General features: G+C 42.6%; 2 protein-coding genes across 3 annotated transcripts; both read left to right on the top strand.

Annotated features, from left to right (window-relative positions):
- Window positions 1–2,154: 2,154 nt before the first annotated feature.
- On the top strand, window positions 2,155–4,939 carry LOC101158966 (maternal B9.10 protein). 2 transcript variants are annotated; one of them, XM_020709174.2, is made up of 5 exons: window positions 2,155–2,255; window positions 2,362–2,568; window positions 3,176–3,313; window positions 4,172–4,427; window positions 4,504–4,939. In XM_020709174.2, exons 2-5 carry the CDS (start codon window positions 2,396–2,398, stop codon window positions 4,711–4,713), a joined length of 777 nt encoding a protein of 258 aa, XP_020564833.1. In that variant the 5' UTR covers window positions 2,155–2,255; window positions 2,362–2,395; the 3' UTR covers window positions 4,714–4,939. The 2 variants fall into 2 exon arrangements, with proteins under 2 accessions (XP_020564833.1, XP_020564834.1); XM_020709175.2 differs by having other exon boundaries at window positions 2,156–2,238.
- A 2,394-nt stretch (window positions 4,940–7,333) lies between these two features.
- Window positions 7,334–10,501, top strand: LOC101170948 (heterogeneous nuclear ribonucleoprotein A/B). Its single transcript, XM_023962404.1, has 8 exons — window positions 7,334–7,461; window positions 8,571–8,761; window positions 8,863–9,031; window positions 9,105–9,263; window positions 9,339–9,470; window positions 9,554–9,803; window positions 9,880–9,975; window positions 10,045–10,501. Exons 2-7 carry the CDS (start codon window positions 8,595–8,597, stop codon window positions 9,948–9,950), a joined length of 948 nt encoding a protein of 315 aa, XP_023818172.1. The 5' UTR covers window positions 7,334–7,461; window positions 8,571–8,594; the 3' UTR covers window positions 9,951–9,975; window positions 10,045–10,501.
- The last annotated feature ends 100 nt before the right edge of the window (window positions 10,502–10,601 follow it).

Raw genomic sequence — 10,601 nt, forward strand, 5'->3', positions numbered from 1 at the left:
AACCCTAGTGGCTGCTGCATGAACTGCATGTGTGAGTCTTTTCTTCTGTTTTCTGGTTTTGAGGTCACTCTGCTGAGGCGTCCTCTGGGACTTCACAGGAAAACTCCAAACCTTTAGTCGTAACTGACTTTCTTTAAAAAGTGAGGAACGCTTCTGCACATGACTGTTCTCTGATCACCTGTTCATGTAGACGAGGAACGATCACTTTGCTCTGTTGCCTTCTGTTTCTTTGTCCACACACTGTTTTATTGTTCAGGTTCAGATGAGGAACCTTTGTTTTTGGTTGAGTTTTATGGTGGAACTGCATTTGTGTGATCGGTTAGCTGAAGGACGGGTCACTGAGCCTTTGGATCGTCTGTGTACTGTGAAACTGTCAGGACAACGGCGGCAGCTTTAAAAACCCGAGGAGGTCCTTCTGAAACCCTGTCAAAATTAAAGTCAAAGGATTTTAGGGAAAAAAAAGCTTTACTGTGTTATAAAAGTATTATTTATTATTGTAAAGCTGATTATTTAAAAACTAATTCACGCGTTCATTTTAGGATTCATGCATAAAAGCGTCAAATCGGTTCATTTCAACACAAGTTTGTGCAGCTGAGAGATAAAGCTGATGACATCACAGCGTCTAGAGAGAAATCATTTTTCAATAGTAAGTCAGAGACGACCAGAAACTCCACACATGTTCAAACGCTGAGCTGAAGCTTGTAAAAAACTTTTTGCAGTTTCATGAATGTAAATGCTGTTTTCTATTGACGGGAAAAACAAAGTCTGTTCAATTTTATTTATGAAAACATTGAAAGTGAATGGATGTTTTTAAAAAATGCAAAATGTGTTTTTTTTTTTTCCTCTTGAGGTGAAAGTCAGAAAAATTAAAGATGGGAATAAAAGCGAATTGATAAATGTGGCTGACTTTAAGATGATCAAGTAGTTCAATGTATTCCTAAGAAAATGTATCTATTTGTTGTTTATTTATTGTGATTGATCATCTTTAATGCCACATGGTTATTGTCTTATACAGTTACAGGAATGAAACCCATTATTGTTGAAAAAATTGGGCTAGATAAAGAAAATCCAATGGAATTAAATGTTTCATTTAAGAAAGATAATCTGAGGGGTTTTGGTAGCAATAATCCTATTTAAAAGTGATAAAAATGCATTAAGTTTAAAATGAGGAGGTCCTTTATCATTGAAGTCTCCTCTTGACTTCCTGTTTGAAGCAGACTGAAAAGAAAAGCCAGGTATGTTCACCAGGTGACCACTGGGTGGCGTGTGAGTCCAGCAAATCTGTTCCTGTTACACAACAGCACACATTTACGGGAGACATGAATGATCCAGAATTAATCAGAAATTTGAGGTGTATTTTTAAGAAATGTAAAAATGTTTTGAGATTGAAAAATGTATTTTAGCCAGAAATCTAAAGTTTGTAGCTTTTCAACATTTTTGTCTCATCAGTTTGCAAACATTTTTATCCTTTTTTTTTGTTGCTTATTTTCTGACTTAAATTATTTGAAAAAAACTTTGTATTATTTTAAGATGATTTTTCTTTCAAATCATATTTACACCATTGATTAAATTAATCACATTTCCACAGCTGCATCTTTGTACATGAATCTTTATTTTTCCTTTAATGGTTGTTACTGTCGCAGCTCAAATGTGGATCCAAACGCATCTTTCCTGCACGTTCACACGCCGTTTCCTGTCTTATCCTGACCAAAACTCCATATTTTGCACTGAATTTGAAACAATATTGGGGATTAACTTAGTGCAGCTCAGAAAAGATTCCTCTATGTGACCCAAAAACAGAGAAGCAGACGGATTGCTGCTATTAAAATATGGAAATTGAATCATTTAAAACATAAAACGTCCTCAGATCCTTGCACTTTGCATTCTGCTCGGCTTGTGTCATTGTTGCTTGTTGATGAATGTTTTGATTTAGTTTTTTTGAACAATTGTTTGGATCCTATAGAGTTACTGTTCACTCAAATAAAACAAATGCTGTCATTGCTAAAGGCTGCTGTCTTCATTCCAATCAAACGCATCACACACTCTGAGAATGGGAGGATGATACCACGTTCGTCCTCACGGCGGCGCCGGATGCTGATGAGCAGCTGCAGAGGTCATCAGGTCAATCAGGTTCAGGTGTGAAGCTTCTTCAGCTGAACTCTGAAGAGTTGTGACGACGGCAGGTCACAGTATGAACCTCTGCAGAAACGGCTGTCTGTCACCCCGGTCGATCTAAATGTTTGCATTTCTTGATGTTAAGTAGAGTCAGAGAACCTCAAGTCCTTTTTATTGTTTTTTTTTTTGGGAGTAGGATCCCCCCTACGTTTGTTTTTGGTTTTTATGCTCTGGTTTAACTTTTAGCTGCACGGGTTGGACTTTTCCTCTGCCGGAGACGATGAAGGAGGAGATCGCCGCCGCCGTGTTCTTCATGGCTCGTCTGGTGAAGCGGTACGGCTGCCTGGACAACGACGGCAGGGAGCGCTTTGCTGCCGCCCTCACCTCTGCACTGTTTGAGAGCTACAAGAACCACTGGCACCCCGGCGCCCCTGCCAAGGGGCAGGCCTACAGGTCGGTGTCCTGGGCCTCCGGGGGGACGGGGAAGGCGGCTGAGATTTAACCACAAGTCGCTTCATTTTGGTCGGTCTTCTGTCCCATTTTACATCAAGTAAAGATGAGAAAACGGTTGAACTGATGCTGAACTTCTCGTTGGTTTGGGTTTGTGGGGGGCCTGTCCAGCTTCTCACTAACCCTTGTGCTATCTTGTGGGGTCCAGATGACCCCCCCACTCCCAACGTTGACGTGCCTCCAGTTCATCAGCTTCATGTGTGGCAGAACTGTAAGCTGATCAGAGGACGGGAGATGGTCTGTTTGCCTTTAAAATGGGAATTAAAAATGCGTTTTTTTTGAAAATAAACCTCGTGGATTTTGCAGGCAAATGCGGATGTTTTAACAAGCAGGAAGGTGCTCTCCAGGAATGTGAAAATCCTTTGGATCATAGCTAAATTTAAAAGTCTGTCATAATTGTAGGAGGGAGTGCACTGCAGGTTTTCTCCGCCTTCATCAGACGAAGAGTTCTGGTATTAAAGACAAAGTTCTGGGCTGATAAAATATTCACAATTGGTAAGAGTGTGACTGAGTAACATCCTGAAAGATGAAGGACTTTACTGTGTTCCAGGTGTTTGCGTATGAACCACGTTCTGCTGCAGGACCCGGTGCTTCTGAAGGCCTGTGAGCGCGGCGCCGTCCGCTACGAGGATCTGGGCCTACCTCAGGAGCTGACGGTGTGGGTGGACCCGGGGGAGGTGTCGTGCAGGTCCTCTTGTTTGTTTCACTGATTCCCTTTTATAACCAATTGGTATCGTATTTGATACGTGCAATTCTGAGCCCCCCGTCTCATTAGCATGATCCAAACTGTCCTTGGCAACAGTGGACCAGATTCTCTGCCGTGTAATTCATCATCGCTCCACTAGGGGGCAGTAGAAGGGCATTTCTGGCTCATTTCAAAATGGCTGCTTCCTTGAAATCTGAAACACTTTTTGGCTGAAAGTTTTGCTAATTTTCCAAATGTTGGGGTGAAAATAACAGCATAAATCAATAAAGTTGTTATTTTACAATTTAATGTTGTGCTTTTAAAAAAAGGAATCTCATGACAAAGTTGTACATTAGCGAAAAAGTAATGCAGATTTAGTGAATTCATGACCAGTGTGACGTCCATCCAGTTTCTCAGAATGTTTTATACTAAATGTAACATGTTTATTTTTTTTGTAAAAGTATGACTTTTTAAATCTTAGATTCCTGTAAATTTGATGGTTTTTTTTATTTTGGTTTTTTCATATTTGGTTTGTTCTTAATTTTGACTCAAATCCTCCTTGTCGGCAACGTATCATCTTTTTTAAATTGCTGCTTTGAACATAAAATGTGTTTTAGTTGTTCTTTATAATCCGGCTACATTAAAAAATGTTTCACATCAGAGACGTGGGTAAATAAGGGCCTTTTAAATAATAAGGACAAACATCCAACAGATCATAACCAATACTGTCTATATCTCATTCAAAAAAGGCTATTGAATGGAATTCCTTTTGTCGATCAATTAAAAGATTAAAAAAACATTATAAAGAATAGATTTTTCTGTCTTCGTCGTGGGCCTCACAGGCTTGGGTTCTGGTTGTAGGTACGGGGAGCAGAGCACTCCATTCTGCGTCTCTGTGCTGGACAGCTGCCCACGTGGCGACAGGGAATTTTCCCGCCGCATCCATGACGCCGTGGAGCGAGCGAGCCTCGAGGTCCAGTCGGGGAGCTCCTCTGATGAAGAGGAGGTGAGTAGGGACAAAAGTTTCAGCAGCACTTCATCAGCCCCATGTCCCGCTCCTGCCAGCACCGAACCCAAAACCATCCCGACGGTCAGCAACCCCAACAGCGTCTACAGGGTAAGCCGGCTCCGGACCTCATGCCCCTCGGCACCAGCTCGGCCCGGAGACTCTCACTGCTCACTCCCGTCCACAGTTCAGCGAGTTCTCCCCTGGAGCGCCCCAGACCTGGCTGAGAGACAAGCGGAAGGGCTTCGGGGAGGCCTTCCAGCCTCATGGCCCCACTGCTGGAGGTCCACCTTCCCAGTACCCCACCCAGAAAGGCTTCAAGTCCTACAGAGCCACCTTCACCTTCACCGGGCCTCGCGTTGACAAGTACCACTGGGTCAGCAAAACACGCTCCTGAGGCCCGGAGCTGCAGAGCGCTGACTTTGTGTTTCAGGACTCTTGTCAAATCTTTAAATGACTTTAATATTTGTAATTGGTTTAATGTAATGATTTAACGTAATGCTGTTTAAGCAGGTTTTTAGAGTATTTTAAAATCTCCTTTCTACAGTTTTTAACATTAAAGCAAGTGTGAATAAAGGAAGATTGAACTGTGAAAGAAAAGAAATAAATGTTTCCGTATCAACTCTGCAATGTTCGAGTCTCATTCTATCCCAAAAGGACCCATGGTGTCATTTATTTTTAATTTTTTTTTTTAATGTAGCAAGTTATTTTCAGTCATTTTCCGACCCTGAAGAAAGATGACTCAATGTCAGAGGCCTCGCTTCTTGTGGGTGACGCCCATTTCATGACATCATCCTCGGCAGCGTGTCGCCCACAAAAACGAGCATCTGAACTTTTCCAAAGCTAGCTGATCACCGCTAGCTCCACAGAGAAAGTGTGTGTGTGTGTTAGTCTGGGGGCGGGGCTGACAGCGCAGATTCTCACTTTGTGATGTCACAATGTGGGGTCCCACTTGTTTTTGTAGATTGGGAGGGGCTGCTGCTCAGTGAGCAGCTTTTAGAGGAAAACTCAAATGTGTCAACGGGTCAAAATATCGCTTTGGGGTTGTTTTGTGAGGAAAAAGCTCTAATTGATTTTGCTTGATAAGTTTCAGGCAACTGGAACTGATCAACTTTACCAAAAGTATTTTGTCTTAATATTATTGTAAAGCATTTCAGGTAATCATCAAATTGCAAATTATGCAAAGGTAACTATAAGATGCAGTTTGAAATACTTGTGTGGATAAAATCATTTCTAGGTTTGAGTTGGGATTTCAAAATAAATCTAAAATGGTTCCAAGAGACTTGAGGTGATCAAAGTGTGTCTTTGTTAAAACCATCTAGATCCCCAAAACATTTGGATCAAATCTCTGTTCACTGAGTTAGGATAAGAATGAAGGTCAGAGTTTAACAACTCAGAGGTGCACCAATCGACTTCTGTTCCCACGATCCAACCAGATCCATCTGTCAAGTCAATTGAATTAAATCAACCTATATGTACCATTATAATAAAATCGTTTCAAATTGAAATAAATCGATTATAATCAATCCAACAATTCTTGTTGACTTGTTTGGACACATTTCATTTACAGTTTATTATCTTGAAGAAATCCAAGAATCTGGAAAACGTCACTGTTCAGTAGCAGGAATGTCTGAGTCACACTGGCTGAAGTTTTGGATAAAGACGTCCTGGAACCGATTTAGGTCAGTGAATGGGATCCAATCGGATCATTCAAAATATTGACTATGAATCAGATGGGCAACAACAATAAAATGCATCGAATCGTTGTCAAAACAAATCGTTAGGCCCTTATAACTGTCTATTCCTTGACTGCAGACGTCTCAGTGCTCTCCCCCTAAAAGAAGGAAAACCATTTAAAAAATACATGTATGTCGATCAAATTAAGTTTATTTTTTGGTTGCAACAGATTTTTCTCTCATCTTTAGAATAATGTTGACAAATGTTGCATATTAAAAAAAAAAGTTCACATGTAAGTGTAGCTGTTAGTGACAGAGGCCTGCATTCAAAAGTGATCATTCAGGCGCAGCAAAGCAACTTTGAGTAAATTCAAACAATGATGTGACTTGTTACTACCAATCTTTCTTTTTCTTGCATTTTTGAGACATCGGCCACAAAGTTAGGAGAATTTCGAGGATTTTTAATGCCAATTTGTCCAAAATGCTTTTGGGACATAAAACAGGAAACGACCTGGGAAAAGAAAATTCTTGCAGGTCGTTTGTTCCTTGAACTGCAAACTGCCGGCAGTTAGTGAAGAACACGCACGGTTCCCACAGGTGTCTACATGTTGAAGCTTCCAACCCTACTCCAAACATAATTAATGCGTATCGATGGCAGACGGTCCAAACTACATTATGTGCCTCCAAAAAGGCCTATTTCAGATGAGATTCAAGGTTTTATATATTTTAAATAAAAATTGTGGGTTGGAGCAATTTTTCTGTGGCTCTGACATTCTGCTAGGGTCAAGAATAAAAGAAACTGTATGGAAATCAATTAGGAAATAACAAATGTGGCACATTTAAAAACTTTTTTATGGTGCAAAAAGTAGATTTTTTTTAAGTTCAATGTATGTGTCCACTGAATAAATCCTAAAGTAACTTTCTGGTATGAGAAAAAAGAAATAAATTGGTAATTAATAAGAAAATGCAATATTCTAACAGTGTATGATGCAATGACTGTGTTGTGTTTTTGGAAATATACCTAAATACTGTTTTATTCCCATATATCCTACAAAGATATCCATCACCTTAATCTCTGACATAAAGATAAAAGTCCGACATCTTTTTAACGGATTAACCAGCTGCCTCACGCTTATTTTGATTCGTCAACAACATTACCTCGATTAAATTTTTCTTTTTTAAAAAAACCCAGAAATACCGCGATTAGTTTAAATGCGAAGCAAAATTTCACACACCGAAAGGAAAATGGCAAGCACGGCCCTTTGTCGTTGCCGTTTGAGGCCTCAACCAATCAGGAGCAACCTTTCAGTTTCAAATAGAAGCCTGGCGACCAATCAGAGACGTTTTCTTTACGGTGTCCCGCATCGTTCTGTCACATCCGGTCGTATATATGATGCCACGAGTTAGCGGCGAATTTGGAGAGTGTCCATTTTGAGCAGCGAGTCGGCGTCCCGCTTTCTTCATTCGAAGTAAGACGATGGTTTGTTTTTGGGCCGCGCAAAAACACGCGAGAATTTTTACTGACTCGAGCCCATCATTTTTAGTTATTTTAAGGATGTATTTGGTGTTTGTTTAGCGCGCGGAGGCTCGGCTTTAGCCTCTTAGGTGGCTAGCTGCGTCTTAGCCGCGCGCTAGCTAACGTGCGTCAGCGCGGTTTTAATGTATTTTTGCACGTAAAGTTTGCGTTTACTTACAAAGAATTCATGCTAAAGGTTATTTCTTAATGGTTTTAATGTCTGTAGTGTTTTACCTGCGTCTCGGCTGCTCTGGTAACTGCCCGTGGATGAGTGTTTGCTGCTGAGGCCTGCTGTCCGCCTCGAGCGGTTAGGCTGCGAAGCGCGGTCTGCACGAACACAGGGAGCCGCGCCGGCTAATCTAATGCTGGCTTTTTGTTCGCTGTTGGCGTTTCTGCGGAGCTTGGAGAGGATCTTCTACTGCATATAAACGCATTTTGTAGAAACCAGGTCACTTTCTACTGACATGGTCTTTATTTATCAGTTAATTTTTATCAAAATTTGAAATAAATACAAAAGCTCGTTTTCAGAAAGGAGCGCCAGAGTAGCGGATCCTAATCTTCTCGTTTGGCTTGTTAAAAGCTCCTTAAGTGAATTTAATTCTGTTCTAACATATATGCAAAATGTATGGTAAATGTAAAATGTCAAAAGATGTACATTTTCCTGTAAAAAATTTAAGGTTTTCAGGGAGGAAACAAAGTTCAAAATAGATGGTCACTTCTTGTTCAGACTTGATTTAATCTGTTTTTAAATGTTTAAACATTGTCAGGATCCATAGAACTTAATTCTAGTAACTCATTGTACCATCCTGCAGACCTGCCATTAATAAATAGGCTCTTCATTTGAATTGCAGTTTAGAGTTTTCATTGTTTTCTCACTTAACCAGAAAATCTCAGAGGCAATTTTTCCCAAGTTACCATTTTCTGAATTCTAGTTTTAATGCCACACAGCCATGCATTAAAAGCAGCAGTATGTCATCAAATGAAGGTTCTCAGGAGAGCGACCGGGGCCTTGCGCTCTTCTGCACCAACCGGATTTCTCATGGTGGCTTTGTCCCGTTCCAGTCTCTCGACAGGACCACCGTCAGGATGGCAGACGCTGAGAACCAGTTCATGGAGACCTCTGAGCAGAACGGCAACGAAGGGGAGGAGGACCAGAACGGAGCCGAGCAGGAGGCGATGGGAGGAGACGAAAGCCAGGACAGCGGCACAGACGGCGGCAAGATTGATGCAAGTAAAGGAGAAGATGATGCTGGGTGAGGGCCGCCCTCTTTACAGGACGCACATTGGAACAAAAGCATTGTTTTGATGAATGGAGACGTTGCAGAGGCCTAAAGAAGTGACCTTCACGTTGCAGCAAAATGTTTGTCGGCGGCCTCAGCTGGGACACGAGTAAGAAGGACCTGAAGGATTACTTCAGCAAATTTGGGGAGGTGTCAGACTGCACCATCAAGATGGACTCCAACACGGGCCGGTCCCGGGGCTTCGGCTTCGTGCTCTTCAAAGACTCCTCCAGCGTGGACAAGGTGAGCCGCTCTGACCCATGTCTGGGCCCGGTGGATGGATGTGGCACACGGGTAAAATCTGGTGTTTCTGCAGGTGCTGGAGCAGAAGGAACACAGACTAGACGGACGTCAGATCGACCCCAAAAGGGCGATGGCCATGAAAAAGGAAGCTGTCAGGAAGATCTTTGTAGGGGGTTTGAATCCTGAGGCAACGGAAGAAGCAATCAGGGAATATTTCGGCGCCTTTGGAGAGGTCGGTGCACTGCAGCGGAAGCTGGTCTTTGTAGTCCTGGCAGGTCTTCTGATCGTGTCCACTTTGCCACTTTAGATCGAAACCATCGAGCTCCCCATCGATCCCAAATCAAAGAAGAGGAGGGGTTTCATCTTCATCACGTACAAAGATGAAGCCAGCGTCAAGAAGTGTCTGGAGAAGAAGTACCACACTATTGAAGGAGGCCGGGTATGTCCGCGTTTGCCGGGCGCACGTCCTTTGCTTTGAAGAGTCCTGCTTCTCTGTGGACCGACGGTCTGTCTGCTCCTCAGTGTGAGCTGAAGATCGCTCAGCCCAAGGAGGTGTACCAGCAGCAGCAGTACGGCGCCGGGCGCGGCGGCTACGGCGGCCGGGGAGGCCGGGGGCGCGGCGGTCAGAACCAGGGCTGGAACCAGGGCTACGGAAACTACTGGAACCAGGGATACGGCAACCAAGGTTACGGTGGTTACGGTGGATACGGCGGCTACGGCAACTATGACTACTCCTCCGGTTACTATGGATACGGCCCGGGATACGATTACAGTAAGGGCAGACCTCCTGGTCCTCCAGTCAAAAGATGAAGGTGTTGAGATGAAAATGACCGGTTTGTGCTCTTCAGGTCAGGGCAGCGCCAGCTATGGCAAGACCCCACGGCGGGGGGCTCACCAGACCAGCTACAAGCCATACTGATGACCGCCCGTTACTCAAAAAAAAAGTGAGCCCCGCCTTGACCTTTTTGTCCAGGATGTCCAGCTTTGTGTCTGACGTGTTTGTCCTTTTGCAGGACTCCAGTAAGACCGACGGCTGGGCAGCACCCCGGCCTCACTCGACCTCTTTTATGACAGACGACCATTTGTACAGAAAACATCCTAAATGTAACTTTTCCATGTTTTCTTTTTTTTCTTTTTTTTTTTAATCCTGTGATTTTTAAGTTTTAGATTTCCGCTAGTTTTTTTTTCTCTCTGCCCCCTCCCCTCCACATTTCCACAGGAAGTGTAATTTTTACTGTACTTTTTGGTACCTGTTTTGATTCTAATGTATTGTAAGGGTTGTATTTTACATGTGTGCTGGCTTTACAGGTTGGGAATCATGGCACTGTAAAGGAGCTTTTTTTGACAAATAAAACAAGTTTTCAGTAATTTTTTTTTTTTTTTTTTTTGCCCCCGTTTTGCTCTGATGCTTCCGCGTACCGGGGTGAAATTAGCCGTTTGTTTAAGATTAAAGTTCAGTTGTCGAGTTTCCCTTCGGCATGGCGTCGGTTTTTTACTTTTGCTAAAGAAAACGGATAAAAAAGTAAAGCAAGTTTGAATTTTAGTGGAAAACAATGAACCTCAAGGGAAT

The sequence above is a fragment of the Oryzias latipes genome, chromosome 14 (genome assembly GCF_002234675.1).
Source record: "Oryzias latipes chromosome 14, ASM223467v1".
NCBI classification, from domain to species: Eukaryota; Metazoa; Chordata; class Actinopteri; order Beloniformes; family Adrianichthyidae; genus Oryzias; species Oryzias latipes.

Coding starts and splice junctions, on each gene's coding strand:
- LOC101158966 (XM_020709174.2), top strand. CDS start 2,396: ATGAAGGAGGAGATCGCCGCCGCCGTGTTCTTCATGGCTCGTCTGGTG. Junction 2,569..3,175: donor GCCAAGGGGCAGGCCTACAG/GTCGGTGTCCTG, acceptor ACTGTGTTCCAG/GTGTTTGCGTATGAACCACG. Junction 3,314..4,171: donor CCGGGGGAGGTGTCGTGCAG/GTCCTCTTGTTT, acceptor TTCTGGTTGTAG/GTACGGGGAGCAGAGCACTC.
- LOC101170948 (XM_023962404.1), top strand. CDS start 8,595: ATGGCAGACGCTGAGAACCAGTTCATGGAGACCTCTGAGCAGAACGGC. Junction 8,762..8,862: donor AAAGGAGAAGATGATGCTGG/GTGAGGGCCGCC, acceptor TTCACGTTGCAG/CAAAATGTTTGTCGGCGGCC. Junction 9,804..9,879: donor CGGCCCGGGATACGATTACA/GTAAGGGCAGAC, acceptor TGTGCTCTTCAG/GTCAGGGCAGCGCCAGCTAT.